Raw genomic sequence first — 22,111 nt, 5'->3', positions numbered from 1 at the left:
CGAATAGAACAATTTACTGTCAAATCTATGATTAGAAAGTCTTATCAGATTCGTTTTTCAAATTTCTATTGGCAACAATGACTTATGATCTGTAGTTCGAGACTTGGTAGTTTGAAATTCATACATCAGTGTACATTTCTGTGCCGTACGGTGGTCGTGAGTCATTTTGTCTATAATGCTTCTTAAACGTTGTGTTGTGAAGTTTTGAACTGTTTTTCGTTAATGTTAATTTATTTTTATTTATAAAAGATTGTTTAGAGGTGAGTGGAAGTCATCTCTATTGTATGTCCACACAACACACTGTATATATTCCGTATGTCCAGAGAAATAAACCATTGCCAAGCAGGCGTTGGCTAGTTTCTAACGACGACCAGGGATAATACAAAAATGACATATGCTTATTTTTGTTTATTGTTATGATTATTCATGGATAACGATATCTTAAACAATAATGAAAACAAAAATTTTCGGTAGTGGAAAGTGAAAATGTATTTTCTTTCAGGTTTTTTTTTCTTGAATCATGTTCAAATTCATCAAAGGAAAAACACCACATCAAAGCAATACAGAAAGGCAGAAGTTGCAGAAAGAACTTTTCTCTTACAGTAGGGTGAGTTCTACTAAGAGATAATTGGTCAAATATAGATTCAATAAAATAATTTATTTTCTACAGTTAATTAGGTATTAAGTTTGGATGTACATCCAAGGTATTTCTGCAACTATATAACAATGCATGAGAAAATAGATGAAATAAAATGCAGGTTTTACCTGGTTGAGCAATTTTCATGAAATAAATATAGAAATTATATTTCAACCAAGGATGAAAGAAATGTTCAGATTAAGTATTTTGGCATTTGGAGGGAAACTGTGTCAATAAGAAAAGTGAACTATATTTCACTGTTTTCAATTGAGAGTTTTATAACAAACAATTAGGTAACAATGACTAATTTTCTCATAGTCAAAATAATAAGAACTGCATGTTGGAAATTTCACAATTAAGTTGGTTGGAATGTTACTATGCCATACTTTATTACCTATTCATTTCGCTATAAATATTTTCTTATAAGATTTAATGGTTTTTGGTTGCTTTTTTCCTTGTCAACTCAATTCTTGATTTGAAGGAAGTAGGAGGTAAATATATGCTTTCATATCAGGGTTATCTTTTTTTTTTTGGAGCAGTAGGCTATGCAGTATGGTTTTTTCCTATTCCTAATCAATTTTATGCCTAAGATTTTTTATAACTGATTTAAAAAAGGGAAAATTTATCATTGAAGAGAACTTTCCTTCCATTGGTAAATCTGAATTTAATATCAGGTTCTAGAGTGAAACAACGCCTATTATGTTCAATTAGTTTTCCAGACAATGTAGGCACGACAATAACTAATTTTGATTTGCTAAGGCGTCATGAATTAAATATAACTTATAATGGTGATAGTACTATGGGTGTGAACCAATATTATTTTGATATCATCTAGGGTAAACATTTTGAAAGTTTTATCTACCTATCGTTTTATCTAGTGCAAATAAAGCGATCTTTCTGAATTAATTAGTTTCTGGAAATTGCGAAATCATCGAACCTTGTTTGTTTTGACGTGCTCAAACCCTTCATAACCTTTCTTTTTGTCTTTTTATTTCTATGCTAAAAAATATTCTATGTAAATTTTTTATTCTGTGAATTCCGGCGAGCTTGTTTATACTCGCTTCAATGAATTATTTTCTCGAAATTTCAATTTTAAATTGTCTATAATGGCTGCATACGTAGGAAGTTTTTATTCAATCAGGGCAGAGTTTATTCTTGGAATAAACTGAGTTGGTTATGCATGTGACGAAGTTATTTGATTTTGCGAATTGAGTTTTCATTGATACGTAATAAATATAAATTGATACGTTTTCATTGAATGTGAATACTTCATTTTAAATGATTAAAAAAACATTTTGAAAGGAATCATTAACTTGTACATATACTTATGAGATCTTGTAGATGTTTCGCAGAATGTACCGTTTTCTAAATCTTAAAATCGTAAGAATTATCTTATCGGAAAATCTATCTGAAATGAGTCAGTTTATATTGACTCATCATGAATCTTGAAGGTTTCAATGAGATTCGGGACTATTTAAAAAAGTAGAGAGTTTATGAAAGTTTATTGCTGATAATTATTGTGGTGAATTGAAGGATAAGAGAGGAAAAAACTTTCCCAAAGAAAAAATTATATACCAAATTAAAAAAAAAAATTGTGAATAAATATTTTGTAACAAGTTCTTTTATTTTCAATTCTTTTCTTGTGGGTGATTTCTATGGGTCTTTTCACATTCAAGTGTCATTTATCTCCCGTACGCATCATCATTTGGGATTCCTAACACCTTTTTCAAGTACTCGAAATATTCTGCTTTTGTCCATTATGTTGGCGACCTTGTGCAGGTACTATTGAATGAGTAGGTGGACGTCCGGATTGCAATGGAATTTGAGATTATAGCAGTACCTACTGTTGGATGCTTTTTGAAACGTCGTAAAAAAAAACGAATTCCTAAGATAACAGTTTTATGCAATACAAAAAGGTTATGGTGTTCTCGGTTGGGGTAATCAAATAATTATGTCCCAAATTGCTCTGAGCAATTATTTGAGTAGGTTCTAACGCCCCGCTGAGATAGTAAAGTTTGGTAATAAGCCAGAAGCGTGCCAGAAAGGTACACTTATGAGATTTAGATGAGATGATAAGAAACTAATATTTCTTCAGTTGTTGAGATGTTGAAAAGTTGAAGTACGTGGTTTAAAACAGATGCCGCTAAGAGTAAAATGATTCAGATTGAAATATATGGGTTACTTAAATACTTCACACATACTAAAAGTACTAAGATCAGTTTTTTTTTAAATAGGAGAGTTATCAGCATCCGGTGTATGTTTATTTATTGGAATGGTAGCTGCTGCAAAGTGTAGTCGTATATTGTTAGGTTAGAATTCGATAGATATGATGAAAATGTTGTCAGTTTTACATAACGGGTATGCTAACCTGAAAAATAAATTTAAAAATAGATATTCATAGTCTTTTGGACGCTTTTTCATTCATGCGCCGTTTGGAGACCACATAATTGTTGTATATTATACAGGATGATTCACCGGGATGGCCTATCAGACGTTTATGGAAAACTAATCTCAATTTTGAGCTTAAAATTTGCATATTGGGGTTTGAGACAATGATCTTCCTCCCTAAAATATTTTCAGATCTCTACAACTTCCGGTTATAACGGAAATAGACTACTACTTCTTTATTTGAAATGGCACATCATTAGGTAGCTTTTTTGATGACAATTCCTCATTGGGTAAAAAAAAGAGAACAAGCTCTTTTCGAAAATTTTTTTTTAGATTCTGCAAATATGTAGTATTTTAAGACTGTTTGCAGTTTGGACCAAAAATGTATAGGGTGTTCATAAGAAAATCATGAACTTGGACAACTCAAATTCATCAAAACTCAAGATTTTCAAATTAGAACCTATATTTGTTGTTATTAAGTCGATTCTACGTACAAAAATAGTGGGGGTTACTTAAGCATTTCCAAAACTTAAAATCAATACTTTGAGAATTATCGAAAAAGAACCTTAAATGAGGAAAAACCGTAATTCTTCTCTATGATGGAAAACACAGAAAGAAACTAAAATTCGATGTTTGGATAACTAAATTTTACATTTCATGAATAATACTTGATTTTTCGTTGGGATAGTTGAGAAATCCATAAACCAATATAATTTTCAATTACGAACAATTCATTACAAATCTTGAAATGTTAAATTTGGTTATGGAAACATCGAATTTTAGTTTCTTTCTGTGTTTTCCAAAAGTCTCAGACTACTCCACACAGTTATAAATTGAAGTTTTTCCTCGAATACTCTTTAAGTATTCTTTTTAGGTAAAGGGGTTGTTTGAGTAACACCCACTATTTTTGTATGTAGAATCGACTGAAATAATAAAAAATATAGGTTCTAATTTGAAAATCTTGAGTTTGATGAATTAGAGTTGTCCAAGTTCATGCTCTTCTTATAAACACCCTGTACATTTTTGGTGCAAACCGCAAACAGCCTTCTACGTACTCGCAGAATCGAAAAAGAAAAAAATTCTTTCGAAAAAATCTTTTTCTGTCGAAATATTCAAAAATAGCGTAATGACACACGTATGCAGGTGCTTTTAAAACAAATTGCATATGTCAATATTTCTCTAAATTTTTCAGTGACAACCTTTCCCAAATTCAAACTGCTTTGATATTTCGATCATCTTTTCAGGTAACAGTATATTTCGTAATCGATATTCCTCCTTTGTAATTTTATATTCATTTTAAGGTATCGGCTTCACGTTCTCACACTTTAAAACATTTCGATTACGAAACTACCGCAAATATCAAACCATTGTATCAAGCCAGATGATACGCTATCTAGTTCTATTTACTTCTAGGCTAGTCTCTCTCTGATCTTTCGGAGGATCTACCGTTATGGTATTAGTCACCGACATATACGATTATGAACTGTAATTCGAGCTAGCCGCATTACCTGTATATGTACACGGCACGTCCGGAAAGTAAGAGTGTTCGATTGGTGTAATTGGATAAATAAACACTAAAAATATCACACAATTATTTATTATTTCCTCGTATGGTCCCAGGAAGATTGAATATTTCATTAACAAGCTCACTTCTGAAAGAAATGATGAAATACTCATTAAAATCTATAATAGAATAGAATAATGTTCGTTTTCAGCTCAAATATCTTCATTTCGGACGAAATAGACCTCGAATTATAACTTAAACCGATTCTACTACCCACCCTTAGGCTAAACTCGCACATACCACTTCCAACCACAAAATTGTTGTCGACCCGGTAGTCATTAGCACTACTTACCACAGAATTGTGGTCGACCGGTAGTCATTAGCGCTACTTACCACAGACCGACCACAATTTTGTGGTCGAACCTCAAAGCAACCTGAACAATAATTTTTCCTTCTTTCTGCCTAGACCGCCCAGCATGGGTTCCCCCACAAACCGACGGCCCTCGCATGGGACCCAACCCTACGCTTGCTGGCCCTTGGCACGGCCACAGGCGCCATCAAGGTCTTCGGCCAACCTGGTGTCGAGTTTTACGGCCAGCACCAAAACCCAGCCGCAGTCACCAAGTTGATCTTCCTGCCATCCCAGGGCAAGGTGGTTTCTCTATGTGACAACAACTCGCTGCACCAATGGGAAATCAACAACGCCCTCACGGAGGTCAAGTTCCAGTCGTTGGAGGGCAAGCTGAAGAAGATCTCGACCCTGTGCGTGGAGTCGAGCAAGAAACACCTGCTGCTTGGCACAGAGGGCGGCAACATCTATCTGCTGGACTTGGCAACGTTTACTATGACGCCGGATATAATTTATCAGGATGTTGTCATGCAAAAGTGAGTAGAGGTTTTGAATTTGTAAGGTTCTATAAGGAATTCTCCTAAAATTGGGGTGTTCCCCAAGGGTACGTTCTTGGTCCCGTGGTTTTCTCTCGAGTATTAAGTTGACACTGTGTTTGTCATATGGATAGACGTAAAGTTCTTGGTCATCTCAATATTGACTAATTCTTATTAAATTATCAAAATTTTCCGGAAATTATTTGAATTGGGGGTGTCCATTAAAGATCAATTCTCGGTACAATAGTTTTTCTATTCTCCATTGACAGATAATTTAATGAATGATAAACACTTTCGGTGTAAATTATAATTAAGTGAGATATTTATCACTTCTAATGATCTATTATGGCTGTTCGTAAGTGATAATTAAGTGTAAACATCTTCATTAACATAATTTTGTTCGAATTATGTAATAGAGACATGAAGGTGGGTCCATTTAATCTCAGACTGAACTATTTTCAGATTGTGGTAGGGTGATACATCTTTGTAAACAATAATTTGTAAACAGAAAGGTACTAAATCAATCATCGTTTCAAATAATTAGAAGTGGTGTCTGTTATCTTGTATCAATATGTATTGCGAAACTCGACTATCTATTTTCAATTTCTACCATTCAAGGCTAAGAATACAGTTAAAAAAAAAATTACCAAAACAAATCCATCAAAATAATTAATAACTACTGATAGAGAGCTGTCGATATCAGAAGAAAAATTTTTTACCCTTTATTTTTTCATGTAAATGAATATTGTATTTATGTCGAACCATTTTCAGCGTACCAGAAGATTACAAATTGAATCCTGGAGCCGTTGAATGCATCGAAGAACAACCGGGCAAACCAGACAACATACTGATCGGTTATAACAGAGGACTGATGATACTATGGGACAAGTCGAAGAACACTGCCATCAAATCGTTTGTGGTAAGCCAACAGTTGGAGTCCGTATGTTGGAGTGACGACGGTGATAGTTTTTACAGCTCCCATAATGATGGTAAGTAGTGGTGTACCTCATCGGTCGATTCTAGGTCCTAGATTATTCTTGTTGGTGTTGATATAGACGTGTATTTTTGGTTTTAGGGAGTTATATGAAGTGGAACGTGGAAGAAACAGTTAAACCCGAACCAGTGACGCCCTATGGACCTTTTCCTTGCAGAAGCACCCCCAAAATTTTAGTCAAAGAACAAAATGCTACGCCTTTGATCGTCTTCTCCGGTGGCCTCCCGAGAGCTACTTATAGTGATAAATATACGGTCACAGTGATCCATGGAGATGACCACCATGTGTGTTTTGACTTCACCAGCAAGGTGAGAGAGATAATTTCGTTTTTTTCTTACTTCGTAGTTTTAGGTTTTTTGAAGAAGGCTTAGTTTTGCATTTTTCTGGAGTTTTTGAGTGTTTTTGTCTAGTTTTTCGTGTGGCTTGGCCTTGGATTCTAAATCTTTATTGCGATTTCGTTTCATGCTAGGCAGATAATGAATCGGAAGATGGAGAACTGCTTAAGAATAAGGTATTACTTGAGCAAGAAGTGATTACTCTTTTGTTTTTTTTCGATATTTTCAATTATGGAATAATTTCTGCTTTTCATGAAATAAGCTCAAAGAAATGAAGGAATGAAGTATATTATTTTGTATTTAGTTCTTACATAGTAGTTTGTATAAGATGGATGAAATGCAAATAAAGTTTAGTCGATGAATGAATTAGATACCTTCAAAGTTATTGATGAAATCTCTATAAATAGTATTCGTTCAAATTTTAATTTTTAGTTTTAGTATGAAAGTCGTTGCAGATCATACAATAATTCTTTTCTTCTCCACAGGTGATAGATTTTATAATAATTGACTCCAAGCCCGAAAAAGCTGAAGGTAGTAAGGAAAATTTAGTTAACGGGGACAACGGAAGTGGTAAGGGAGAACCGGAAGCTTTGATAGTTCTTGCCGAAGAAGAACTGGTGGCAATCGACTTGGAATGTAAAGAATGGAAGATGATGAGTCTACCTTATTTGGTGACATTGCACGCCTCAGCGATCACCTGCAGTCAATACGTTTCAGGTGCGTTTTCGAGTTTAATAGGTTAGTTTAAGACATTAACACACTTTTCAATCTTAACTAGGCGTTCCCGAAGAACTCTGGAACCTCCTCAAGGACGCAGGCCGCGCCCAGACCAGCCACCTCTACTCCAACAAGGCGTGGCCAATCGACGGAGGCGATCTCCTCCATCCCAAAGACACTGACAAACCCAGACGCGAGCTCCTCCTCACAGGCCACGAGGACGGCACCGTCCGTTTCTGGAACGCGGGAGGCGTCACCCTCACGCCCATCTACAAGTTCAGCTCCTCCCAGTTCTTCGTGGGCGACGCCTTCGACGAGGTGTCGCCCGACGCCGAAGACATGGAGGAGGAGTGGCCTCCATTCAGGAAGACGGGTATCTTCGATCCGTATTCCGACGATCCTAGACTCGCGGTGAAGAAGATCGACATGTGCCCCCTCAGCGGCACCCTGGTGGTAGCCGGTACCGCCGGTCAGGTCCTGGTGTCGAAGTTCGACACGGAGGTGCTGGAAGGACCGGTGAAGGCGGTCACGATGAACATCGTCAGCGATAGGGACGGTTTTGTATGGAAGGGACACAGCCAGTTGTCGGCCAAGACGGAGGACGTGAGGCAGAGCCGAGGATTTCAGTGCACGTCGCTGTTGCAGCTCCACCCACCTGCCGCGGTTACTTGTTGCGTGCTGCAAGCCGATTGGGGGTTGGTCGCAGCGGGCACCGCCCATGGCGTGGCCTTGTTCGATTACGTCAGGAAGGAGGCGGTTATGGTCAAGTGTACGTTGAATCCTAATGGTGAGTGATGGTTGGTTCTTAGTTTTTTGGGCGTTTAAATAGACACGCCTCTGGCTCCTCCTCCAATTTTACCCTATCTAATCTGTACACTGTATTAGTCGAATTTAAGACTATTAAAAGTCGAAAATTGTGTCTTACATATTCAGCAAAAGAGGAAAAAACACAAGAGCAAGCTGGATAACACCGTTGTCATTTTCAGATCTCACCGGTGCTGGAGACGCACCCATATCCCGAAGGAAGTCCTTCAAGAAGTCTCTGAGGGAGTCCTTTAGACGTCTGAGAAAGGGTAGATCGCAGAGGAGAAGCAGTAACCCTCAAGGTAACACGACAGCATCCCCCACTTCACCGCCGGCTCGTAAACTTCCTACCAGCGAGGAGTTTGCGGAGACCAAGCCCGTAGAGAGACAGATCGAGGCCAGACCCGCCGATGAGCCTATGGGGTCCTTCGTCAGGTGCTTGTACTTCGCCAGGACGTTTCTTATCAACTGTAAGTATTCTTGGACTTGTTCGAAGTATCCTTGTTGTTGTTATGAAAGTTTTTCTGTTTTAGTTCTCTTAACGTTCTTTTCTTGTTGGTCTTCTTCAAGTGAATGTTCAGTGTCTTGCTGATTCCTTCTTATCTTTGGATATTTTGTTTGTTATGATGTCATTTGTGGTTTTCATTTGTTGGTTGTTTTCGTTTCATGAAACTCTTCCTCCTCAATTTGCTTTCTCTTCAGTACTGAATGTAGGTTAATCCTTTATCGAGTTACACATCCAGATACAGTCAGTTGATGGATTCTTGTTAATGTAAGCTTGCTCATTCACCCAAAATCCCTCTAGACCTGTCATTCATTACTTCTGTTGCTTCTTGCAGTCTTCCGTGTTTGAGACCCGAGCTCAGTAAGTATCCCGGTACGTTTAGAAACCTAAAAAACCACTAGTTGCATATTGGAGATCTCACCCCTATCTCCTTTCAGCTCAAAACACAAACCCCACCCTGTGGGCGGGCACACACAACGGCACGGTGTACGCCTTCACGGTAGCCGTGCCCAATACCGGACTCAGGGAGACCCAGCCCGTCATCTGTCAGTTGGCTAAAGAGATCCAGCTCAAACATAGGGCACCCGTGATCGCGGTGGCGGTGCTTGACGGCTCCAACAAGCCCCTCCCCGAGCCTCTGGAGGTGGAGAAGGGCGTGTCGCCGCTGCCCGATACCACGCAGGCGCACCGGGTCATCATAGCGTCCGAGGAACAGTTCAAGATATTCACCCTGCCCAATTTGAAGCCCTACTGTAAATACAAGCTCACAGCCAACGAAGGGGCTAGGATAAGGAGGATGAACTTTGCCACTTTCCACGGCAACCGTCCAGAGTACAAGGACTATTCGGAGATCGATCTCCTCTGTCTGACCAACATTGGGGAGTGTCTCATTTTGACGATTCCCGAGCTCAAGAGGCAGCTTACTGCAGCTACGATAAGGAGGGAGGACATCAAGTAAGTTGTTTTTTTTTCGAAATATTATCGTAATGATATACTTATTATATTTAGGAAGTAAAGGGTGTTTTTTTTTAGAGCTATAGAACTTTAAATTGCAATAAAACAACGATGGATTATTCGATTGACATGAATTTTATTTATCCGCAAGATGATCTTGTGGCATTACATTTTAAATATGATTTCTGGCATATGACCGCCACGGCTGTCTCGGATGTAGTCCAATCTGGACGTCCAATTTTCGATGACTTTTGCCAACATTTGTGGCCGTATATCGGCAATAACACGGCGAATGTTGTCTTCCAAATGGTCAAGGGTTTGTGGCTTTGTTGTTTGTAGCCCCACAGAAAGTAGTCTAGCGGTGTTAAATCACAAGATCTTGGAGGCCAATTCACAGGTCCAAAACATGAAATTAGGCGGTCACCAAACGTGTCTTTCAATTAATCGATTGTGGCACGAGCTGTGTGACATGTTGCGCCGTCTTGTTGGAACCACAGCTCCTGGACATCATGGTTGTTCAATTCAGGAATGAAAAAGTTAGTAATCATGGCTCTATACCGATCACCATTGACTGTAACGTTCTGGCCATCATCGTTTCTGAAGAAGTACGGACCAATGATTCCACCAGCCCATAAAGCGCACCAAACAGTCAGTTTTTCTTGATGTAACGGTGTTTCGACATACACTTGAGGATTAGCTTCACTCCAAATGCGGCAGTTTTGTTTGTTGACGTAACCATCCAACCAGAAGTGCGCTTCATCGCTAAACGAAATAAAATGGACGTAGTGCGCGATAAGTATTCCGCACAGAACCATTATTTTCGAAATAAAATTGCACTATTTGCAAACGTTGTTCAGGCGTGAGTCTCTTCATGACGAATTGCCAAACCAAACTGAGAATAAATCACTTGACAGCTGTTAAATCGGTCGCCATCTTGAACAGTAATGCCAACTTAAAGTTATATACCTCGAAAAAATAACACCCGTTAGTTGGTGAAGCTCTTTCTTTTCAACTTTGGTTGATTAGGTTTAACTGACAGTGTGAACTTAGCTGCAAGCTCAGGCTGCCCTTAGCTTCATTGGTAAATGGTTAGTAGGTCTACTGACTTCAGATCTAATGAACTTTTAGGTAGCTGCTTAATTTAAGTATGTGATAGATCTATTGAATGTGTAGATATAATTTTTAAAACCGACACTGCCAAAAAAGTATTAAGGCTGCTATATTTTGGAAGTTTATAAGATATGGTTTCGAATGTTTCAGCGGCATATCTTCCCTGATATTTACGAAGAACGCCGAAGCCCTGTACTTCCATTCGTCCTCCGAACTGCAGAGGTTATCCCTGTCCACTACGTTTTCCACGCACGCTAGATGTTTCTTGAAAATACCCAACGGTGGAACAGAAGAAACGGCCGCCGAAGAAGCGACAGAGGCTGAGGAACAGCAAACTGGGGAAAATTTGGACTTGGAAGAAGCGGTGGTAGTAAATGGCAATGCGGAGATTAAAAATAATAGCATAACAGACAATAAGGTAAGCCGGATTTGTGCTGAAATGTTCTTCGTGTTCTATGTTGGTCCATTTTCAAGCATTGTTCTGTTGTGATGATCCGTTTAGTTTATTTGTTAGATTGGCTGGATGGAACTGTTATATGTTTGTATGTCCTACAAGCACATTTTTCCGAAGGACTGGGGATCTGCAGGGATTTTACCGACATGTCTGCATCCGTTCAAATAACCTAAACACATTTTTTTTTTTTCATCCGAACTTGAATAATCTACTTGGCATGATTGCATAGAATGTGGATGCAACCGCATATTGTCACTAACAAAAGAACTATTTCGGTACCCTTTCGTGTTAACCTCTAAATATTCAGCTTGATCAATTTCGATTAACAATCTCTATGGATGTTCTGCGGCAGATTTATGTTTCGAATAATATGAATATGCAGTGTGTTCCACCTTTTTCGAATTTTTTTTCGACACAGTATCATTAGGCTCCATTAAGATGCATAGAAAACCTGGTGTGTCAATTTATACCTGTGAAACTTTCAGACAAAACTGGAGATTTTTCAGATTTATACCTGCTTGATTTCGAGGGATCGCGTCTGTTTCAGATGGCGCATACATCGTTTATATTTGACATTTCTCCCGATTCTCTGCTTTCGTGACCTTTGAGTATAGAACAATAATATTTTATATTCTATGCTCGTAAAAATCTTCTATATTCTGCCATTATATTCCATACATTTCATTAAAAATTCGATAGGAACTGAATTGTAATTTATTGTGAAAGTTTGTATAGTCTAAAATCAGTATTTCATTTTTAAATGGCGCCATGCAGATAGCGGGAATTCGAAAATTTCTGTAGAGCGCCACCTTACAGAACTCTGGTGAAATAAACACCAAAGCAACAGGTGGATGTCTCAAAAAGTATGAAACAAAATCGAATCAGTACGCACACCAGGGATTCTATGCATCTTAGGCTCCATTAGAGCTGCATTGACAAATTGTTTGGAAATACGCTCTATTAGTGATGACATTACACACCGACATTTTAGTTCTCCTGTCAGTGTTCGGAATCCAAACAAATAAATTGTCATTCAAATTAGGACGTTGTCGTTGAAGAAATTGGCTCATTTTGATAAATAAGGTTATTTAAGGAACGATTTTACCATTAATTGATAGACAGAAGGCACGAGATTAATGCCAGTAAGTTCGAACTTGAAGTTCAACTAATAAACACGGCTTTTTACAAAATCTGGGGAATGATACAGGATTCAAACTTTCTGGTATTAACCTCGTTCCTTCTGTCTATCAATTAATACTGAAATCGTTCCTCAAATACTCTTATTTATGAAAATAAGCCAATTCCTTCAACGACACTAATAATTTGAATGACAATTTATTTGTTTGGATTCCGAACACTGACAGGAGAACAAAAAATGGCTGTACTACACTAATAGATCGTATACACAGGGTGTACCAAAGTAGTCTACATGGCTAAACATATGTTTTTCTTATGGAACAACCTGTTTTTATTGAATTTTCAGAATGCATGAAAGAAATGAACCTAATTTTGTTCGAGGTTTTATATGCTTATAACTTATTCTTTCTGAGATATTTGGATTTTTCATTAATTTGGGGGGTCTTTCGAAAAAGGTAATAACTACGAGAAGAATGTATTTATTCAAATGAGACTTTGAAAGTGAATACTAGAAGAATAGAGATAGGTACTGACTTTTTAATAATCATTGAGAAATCTACTGGGTGTCCAAGGATGAGACGATTCATTGATGACTTATTCAAACGTTAATATCGGGCTTATTCCAAATGACACACCCTATATTTCATTTTCTCATTTGGTAAAGAATTTTACGAAGATAAAATTAGCTACCTAACCGTAATAGAGCGTCGTGTTAATAGTGGAACATCCTGTATATAAAATGACTGCATCTGCTGTCCTTAATTTGAACTGTAATCTCTTTTCGACAAACAAAAACAACCATAAATCTGCCTAGGTTCAATCCGTTCAAAAACAAAAATTAATCGCGTAACACATTCCATCCTCACCGTTCAACTGTGTGGTTTCCAGACTGAAGAAGTGAAAGAAAACGGCGAAGAAACGCCGCATAACATGACGGTATCGAGCAGCATAGGTGATATTACGATAGACAGTGTCAGGGACCATTTAGGCCTGGGATCGATAGACGATGTAAATAGGCATCTAGCAAGCATGTCGATAACGAAAACCATAACAACCGTGATCACTAACAACCAAGAGGGCGTGACCAGTTCGACCACAACCACTACCACCACCACTTCTGCAGCCAATAACGAAGAAAGTAAGTCTGAATGGCGTTACAAGTTAGTCGGGTTGGTCCTCCTGCTTATATCATGTTTTGTCTTGTTCAAGCTTGATGTGTTAAACGAATGCTTATTTTTCCATTTTCTTCCCTTTTTTTCATCCCGTTATGATTTGCATGACTTCCAAATAAACGATTTGTGAAATAAGAGGAAGAATTTTTAATTTTTCAGACTAAGTAAATTGACAAATGACAGCTTCGAGGAGGTGGACAGGGTTCGGCATCGTTGGAGCACACTTTATATCGAAAAATATGCCATATCTTTTTCAACAATCCCTGGTATTTCATGCAAATGGATGATTTGTTTCCTACTTAATCGAACAAAACAAAAAAACGAATTTGGTGATCAACTACTTATTTTTTACTTCATTCCATTTAGTACAAAATCGGGATAGGATTTCTGATTCTATGCGTGAATTTGAAATTTTGTATGAAGTACCGTTTAGACTATTTACTCCGTGTGCGAGTATTAAATAAATGAAGAAATTCCGTAAGTTTAAATTTTAAGCAATATGCAGTATTTGTACTATACGAGAGGAATTTGTGATAAAATTTCGAAATTCTTGAAACATTTTTTTTGTTTGAACAGTATTTTATTTTTTTCTGCAGTCTTAAGTTTCTCATAGATGCGAGTTTGTTGTGAATTTGTTGTTTCGAAGTACAAACTCGATAGGAACTTTTTTCTCTTTGTATACTTTTGTCGTGTTGTTTTTACAAGAGAGTTTTTAATTCAAGAAATTTACAGGTGGAGGTACTGTGTGTGAATGATGAGTGGTTTATTGATGATTTGAATTTCGGAAATGTTTAAAATGTACTGTTTTTCCGAGAATTGTCTAATGCCTTAACATTTTGTTAGTATTTTATATTGATATTTTATCCGATTTTATTATAAATTTATATTTATAAATGATTTATGCGAGATAAGCATCACTAAATGAATAAAAGATTTTATTAAACTGTTGTGTTATTTCTCTAGATTTAGTTTATTTCTTACTCTTCATTCCCAATTGGAAAAATCGTAGTCATTAAAAGTGAATTAATATTCCAAGAGACTTGAATCAAAGATTACAAAACCTCATCATAATGAATCAATGTTGATTAAAGAACTCTGCGGTATAATAAAATGAAAATGCTAATTATAATTAATTCAATACAAATTTCAGTATTACAGATTTCACAGATTTTAATAAAAATTTCCTATTCATACCATTCGGAGTTTTTTTTCAGAGATCATAGTTAGTGGTGCCACCTAGGAAAATTAGCTTAAACCCAATTACGGTGAGGAGGTTCCTATTACAGGATTCTATACGTTATAGGCCACGAGAATAATGAGTTCAGTAAAACGCGGATAGATGGCTCCTGCGCATTTAAATTTTCGACTTTTTACAAAAAATGGCATAATTCGAGTGTCACCAGTTCTGTATCAGGCCTTGATGATATTTTATGCGTTATTCGATGGGTTTTTAGGTCCTAGATGCTGAATTGGGGTTCAGTTTTCAGTAGAAAAACGTTAGTGCTTTGAATATGTATTTAAATCATAATTTTTCGGTGAAATTGGGAATATATCAGTTTTGAGATGTGTAAGGAAGGAACTGAGGATGTAGATTTCGAATTAGACCAACCAGGAAATTGATTCAACTACTCAAAAGCACAGTTTACACACAGCTGACAGCTAGAAAGTCTCGTTTGTGGGGCAATCGTGAGTCGCAGTTGTGGGGCATATTTACCCATTTCCAGAGCTTCAGTTATTGGCCACCAGGAAGCAGTTAAAACAGTTTAATATTACTCACACAAAACTCGAAATATCTCTAAATTGAGAACTTTTAGAAGCGAACTGATTTTAGATTCGTATTCGTCGTGGTCGAATGCTTCCTCTATCAAATTTTCAAGCCAACAAATTTTTTTTTCAAAATTCATCTAAGGTTATAGTCTTTGTTTTTTCCGAAAAATACGACCGGTCGAATTTGAACTTTTTATGGTGTATTTAAAGGGTTTTGAGGATGTAGATTCCGAATTAGGCATCGATTCCGATCAGAAAAATTTGTATACACATTCAAAGCACTATTTTTCTAAAAAATTGGCCATATCTCATCTCTGGGGAGTGCTAGGAAGAAACCGATGGTAGATGTATATTCAGAATCGAAAATTCTGCATGTGACCAAATTCTGAATGTCATCCGCAGCCAATTTTTTTTGCAAGAAAACTCCCACAAAACGCTCGATATCTTGGTTCACAGTGCTCCTAGGAATTATCTGATTGCAAATCGGTATTGAGCATCGAGATTTCGTCATTTAATCAAATTTTGAAGCAGATCCGGTCATAAAATCTCCTAGTAAAATTTTTCCAAAATGACTTTTTTCTAGGATTCGGTAGTGTCATCTGCGAAGAATAGCTCAAACAAGGATTTGCTGAGGGTGGCTAATTACAGGATTCTATGTAAGTAAGGCCGCGGAAAAAAATAGTCCCGTAAGATGCGGACAGAGGGCAACTCGATTAATGCCCCACAACTGAGGTTGTGGGGCAAGCATATCCATATTAAAAGTCTCAGATTTATCCCACCAGAGGGCAGACTTAACCCCCTCAAACTCAATTTTGGGGGCGTCCAGGGAGGAACTGATTGCAAATAGGAATTCTGCATGGAAAATACTTTATTCCATCAAATTTTGGAGTCGATTTGAATCAAAAACTTATTTTGGCGAAAAAATATCCAAATGTTAGGAAGGAACCGATGGTAGGTTAGTATTTAGAATCGAAAATTCTCCAAGATACCAAATTCGGACGGTCCTATGCGGCCAATTCTTTTTTTTTTTTCAATGCTGGATATCTCGATCAACACTTCAGTACCTGATGGCAAATCGGTGTTAAGCATCGAGATGTCCTCAATGTGCGAAATTTTGAAGCAGATCCGGCCATAAACTCCCCTAGTAAAATTACCAAATCAATTTTTTTTTAAAACTCAATGGTTCCACCTAGGAAGGGTAGCTCGAACCTATTTATGTTTAGTAGCAACAAATCACAGGATTCTATACGAGTTGGGCCGTGGGAATAATTAGTTCAGTAAAGTGCGAATAGATGGCTTTCTAGAAGAATGTCTTACTGATTCAAATTTTGTATTTGGCTCAAAAAAACTGAAATAATTAGAGAGCCACCAGTTCTGTATGTGGCCTGAGTACCAACAACTATTTATTTAATTTATTTTTCGTAGAAATCAAATCCCGTTATTTTTTCACATAATTCAGAACAATATGTGACACTGTCGAAAATATTCTACATCTCAGTATACTACACAGTGTCACAACGAAAATTCTTTGAGACACCCTATACCTATGTAGTATGAGCAAATACATTATCGTTAATGAGGATGATTGCATATTCATATTTGAGCGATAAAATTTCTCTTTTAAAATGCGTAATACTCAATCCAATACTTGTTAGGATCGTGTCATAAACAGATGAAACCGAAGGCTGCAAAGATAGGCGAAACAAAGGTAGGAGGCTCTCTTTTAAATACAACACAATAATTGAGAGAAAAAGATGGTTAGGTATCCCAAAAAAAAAAACACGTGCCTTAAAATGGAGGTTGTAACATTTGAAATTCAATAAAAAATGAGTTTTCTATTGGCGAAAGAGGTTAAACCTGGTATTGAAATAGCTTTATGCGAGATAATTCAGTATAGCCATAACTATGCGCCAAATATGTATAGTGGTGGTCATATGATTTTGAATTTGACCTGATAATCTTGTTTTCGATACAAGGTTTTCAATTGAATTGTTTTGTTGGGAGATTATTAGGATAGTGATTCGTCGATGGTAAATTTTATACTCAATTTTGTATACAGAGTGTTACTAAATCGGCGGTACAAAAAAAAATGATGAAGTTTTGTTTTTGAAGTCCAGGGGGTGTTGAACTTTGATTTTTTTCAAGTTCTTTTTCTCATAGTACCTTTCCTTTATGAAATATTCAACTTGAATTGGGCACAGATATTCCAATTCTAAGTTTTCATCATGTGATATGCTAATTTCGAATGCAAATATACAGGGTGGAATTTTTTCTGAAACAGTACCCGCTTAATTCTTTTCTCCAGAACTTTTTTTTTTGGTGGACTACATGTAAAGGGCGTTTTTTTAGAGCTATAGAACTTTAAATTGCAATAAAACAACGATGGATTATTCGATTGACATGAATTTTATTTATCTGCAAGATAATCTTGTGGCATTACATTTTAAAAATGATTTCTGGCATATGACCGCCACGGCTGGCTCGGATGGAGTCCAATCTGGACGTCCAATTTTCGATGACTTTTTCCAACATTTGTGGCCGTATATCGGCAATAACACGGCGAATGTTGTCTTCCAAATGGTCAAGGGTTTGTGGCTTATCCGCATAGACCAATGACTTTACATAGCTCCACAGAAAGTAGTCTAGCGGTTTTAAATCACAAGATCTTGGAGGCCAATTCATGACTCGAGCTGTGTGACATGATGCGCCGTCTTGTTGGAACCACAGCTCCTGGACATCATGGTTGTACAATTCAGGAATGAAAAAATTAGTAATCATGGCTCTATACCGATCACCATTGACTGTAACGTTCTGGCCATCATCGTTTCTGAAGAAGTACGGACCAATGATTCCACCAGCCCATAAAGCGCACGAAACAGTCAGTTTTTCTGGATGTAACGGTGTTTCGACATACACTTGAGGATTAGCTTCACTCCAAATGCGGCAGTTTTGTTTGTTGACGTAGCCATTCAACCAGAAGTGCACTTCATCGCTAAACAAAATAAAATGGACGTAGTGCGCGATACGTATTCCGCACAGAACCATTATTTTCGAAATGCAATTGCATCATTTGCAAGCCTTGTTCAGGCGTGAGTCTATTCATGATGAATTGCTAAACCAAACTGAGAATAAATCACTTGACAGTTATTAAATCGGTTACCATCTTGAACAGTAATGCCAACTTATAGTTATATACTTCGAAAAAACACCCGTTATAAGAAACAACCTGTATTTTGAAAACAAAGCGTTTATAAGACTTCTTTCTTGAAATTATCCATTATCTCTCGTTTTCCTATTTAGCAACACCCTGTATATTCGTAGTGAACTAGATGAATGTGTACTTGATGGTTCAATTTTATTGTCTTCTACTGCTTTTTAATAGTAACAGATATTTCAATTGACAAAATATCAAATATGATTCAATGACAGAGAAAATAACTGTCGATTCCAAGGAAAGTCAATCGTTTTATGGAATAGAAAATTCAATTGTTGGTAATTAATTAAACGATGACAATAGTTGCGGTTTTGATTTTTATTAGCTCGAAGATTTCGTGTGCATGGTGATTCATGCAATTTATTTTGGTACCAACACCAACTTCCTAGATGAAATTGATATTACATTTACAAACAAAGTTCAAATGCACCATTGTTCTGTTGTATTTGATTTATCAATTCTGATGATAAACATTAAAATAATTGATCGAGGAAAAATTGTGCTTAAGCACGTGCTAAAATTTTGGCACAGAGTTACGTTGACCTTATCAGCTGGTGTCTACAATAAAGGTGGCGTAGGTACCTACTTCAGAGGTTATAATTATTAAAGTTGATTAATTGAAAAAAAAATCATTCTTGTTAATTTCGATATCTTTGAAATTGTTCGTTGAATTGTGGTGAGATTTGTGTCATAGGGTTCGAAAAAATAAAGTGTTCCTATAAAATTCAGCTTCATTTCTATAATGCATTAACGTTCTAGCTTGAATGTAGGAAACATTGATTTTAAAGGCAAATTAAATTGAGAAAAAATTAGTTCTTAGAAACTTGTCCATAAACAGTTTTCGAATTTGAGTCAGGAATGGCCTCAATTGATACATTTTGACTCACTGATGGAGAATATGTCGAAAATTCGATTCTGCCTAGAAACTCAAAATTTCCAGGGTAAGTTGAAGACTCGATAAAACTAGTTTGTTGACGAACAAAGTAGAATTTTTGAGAAAAAAATGTGTTTTTTTCTGGTAAGATTCGGCACTCGGGACTTCTTGAGTGAAGGGTTAGTTATTTATATACAGGGTGTTATTTAATTGGAGGTACAAACAAAAATGACAGAATTCTCGGATCAGTTTGAGAAAAAGATATCATATAAACATGAGCACAGAAACGCTTCATTTTAGAGATACAGAGTGGTAAAGTTTGATTTTATTTTTAAGTTTTTTCCTCATAACACCTTTCCCTCACAAGATATTTAACTTAAATTTGGCATATATATTCCAATTTAATGTTTTCCTCATGTGAACTGTAATTTCTAACTGTGTGGAGTAGTCTGTGACTTCCGAAAAACACAGAAAGAAATTAAAATTCGATATTTGGTTAACTAAATTTTACATTTCATGAATAATAACTAATTTTTTGTTGAGATTGTTAAGAAATCCATAAATCAATACAATTTTCAATTAATAATTATTCATTACAATTCTTGAAATGTCAAATTCAGTTATCGAAACATCGAATTTCAGTTTCTTTCTGTCACATACTACTCCATACAGTTAGAAATTGCGTTTTTTCCTCATTTAAAGTTCTTCCTCGATAACTCTTGAAGTACTCATTTTAGGTATAGGTTTTGCTTGAGTAACCCCCACTATTTTTGTACGTAGAATGGACTAAAATAATAAAAAATATAGGTTTTATTTTGAAAATCTTGAGTTTTGATGAATTTGAGTTGTCCAAGTTCATGATCTTCTTATACTGTACATTTTTGGTCCAAACCGCAAACGATCTTATAATACTACGTATTTGCAGAATCGAAAAAGAAAACAAGTTTTTCGAAAAGAGCTTTTTCTGTCTAAATATTCAAAAAGATTTGAGTCCTCATCGCCACCATTTTTGTTATAAGAATCCCATCAACTCATGAACCATTGAGTGTTCACCCAAAGTATGGCATATTGCCGAAATTGTCATCAAAAAAGCTATCTAATGACGCAATAATATACTGGGTGTGCCATTTGAAATAAGGAAGTAGATGTCTGTTTCCGGTATAACCGGAAGTTGTAGACATCTGAAAATATATTAGGGAGAAAGATCATTATCTCAAACCCCGATATGCAAATTTTCAGCAAAAACTCATGATTAGTTTTCCATAAACGTCTAATAGGCCACCTTGTATATTTGCCGCATTTATGAACGAGCTTTCAGAAGCTCCTGACGTCAATTTTTTTCATATGTCGAGCTATTTTGCATTGAAAGGAAAATTATAAACAACAAAACTGTAAAATTTGACGTATTTTTTAACGATTCCATATTGTTGGAAATAAAAATAAGAAATCAAAGGATAAACTGAAAAACTGTAATCGAAAATAAATAAATCGAAATTCCCCAATGCAACACCTGCACCTAACAACCTGTACATCCAATATGCAAGGTGTGTTCCACCTCAACGTAGATAATCAACAAAATCAGGTACACACACACTCAGAGAACACTTTTAAATCCTCATTCATTCAATTCAAATGATATTGCAAATTTTGTACTCAAAATTATGATTAGTTTTCCAAAAACGTCTAAAAGGCAATCGCGGTGAATCACCTTGTATATTGGGTGCATGAATGATAAGCTTTCAGAAGCTCCTTACGTCAAGTTTGCGCTCTTCTCGATTTTTTTACAATTTTTTTCATATGTCAAGATATTTTGCGTTGAAAGGAAAATTATAAACAACAAAACTGACAGATTTTACGTATTTTTTTTCACGTCAAACGATTCCATATTGTTGGGAATAAAAATGAGAAACCAATAGGTAAAGTCGAAAATAAATTAATCGAAATTCCCAAAGCAACACCTGCACCTAACAACCTGTACATCCAATATGCAAGGTGCGTTCCACCTCAACGTAGAAAATCAACAAAACCAGGTACACACACACACACTCAGAGAACACTTTTAAATCCTCATTCATTCAATTCAGACGATATTACAAATTTTCAACTCAAAATTATGATTAGTTTTCCAAAAACGTCTAAAAGGCAATCGCGGTGAATCACCTTGTATATTGGGTGCATGAATGATAAGCTTTCAGAAGCTCCTTACGTCAAGTTTGCGCTCTTCTCGATTTTTTTACAATTTTTTTCATATGTCAAGATATTTTGCGTTGAAAGGAAAATTATAAACAACAAAACTGACAGATTTTACGTATTTTTTTTCACGTCAAACGATTCCATATTGTTGGGAATAAAAATGAGAAACCAATAGGTAAAGTCGAAAATAAATTAATCGAAATTCCCAAAGCAACACCTGCACCTAACAACCTGTACATCCAATATGCAAGGTGCGTTCCACCTCAACGTAGAAAATCAACAAAACCAGGTACACACACACACACTCAGAGAACACTTTTAAATCCTCATTCATTCAATTCAGACGATATTACAAATTTTCAACTCAAAATTATGATTAGTTTTCCATAAACGTCTAATAGGCAATCGCGGTGAATCACCTTGTATATTGGGCGCATTAATGAACGAGCTTTCAGAAGCTCCTGACG

General features: G+C 36.4%; 1 protein-coding gene across 2 annotated transcripts; it reads left to right on the top strand.

Moving 5' to 3' along the window:
- The first annotated feature begins 107 nt into the window (after window positions 1–107).
- Window positions 108–14,539, top strand: LOC123682921 (lethal(2) giant larvae protein). 2 transcript variants are annotated; one of them, XM_045621751.1, is made up of 12 exons: window positions 115–262; window positions 504–607; window positions 4,996–5,414; window positions 6,186–6,403; window positions 6,490–6,716; window positions 7,229–7,460; window positions 7,522–8,247; window positions 8,447–8,734; window positions 9,207–9,723; window positions 10,984–11,251; window positions 13,313–13,562; window positions 13,756–14,539. In XM_045621751.1, exons 2-12 carry the CDS (start codon window positions 521–523, stop codon window positions 13,758–13,760), a joined length of 3,237 nt encoding a protein of 1,078 aa, XP_045477707.1. In that variant the 5' UTR covers window positions 115–262; window positions 504–520; the 3' UTR covers window positions 13,761–14,539. The 2 variants fall into 2 exon arrangements, with proteins under 2 accessions (XP_045477708.1, XP_045477707.1); XM_045621752.1 differs by lacking the exon at window positions 13,313–13,562 and having other exon boundaries at window positions 108–260; window positions 503–607.
- Window positions 14,540–22,111: the final 7,572 nt, after the last annotated feature.

This window comes from Harmonia axyridis, chromosome 6, assembly GCF_914767665.1.
Source record: "Harmonia axyridis chromosome 6, icHarAxyr1.1, whole genome shotgun sequence".
Lineage (NCBI taxonomy): Eukaryota > Metazoa > Arthropoda > Insecta > Coleoptera > Coccinellidae > Harmonia > Harmonia axyridis.
This window is presented reverse-complemented; position numbering and strand designations above follow the sequence as displayed.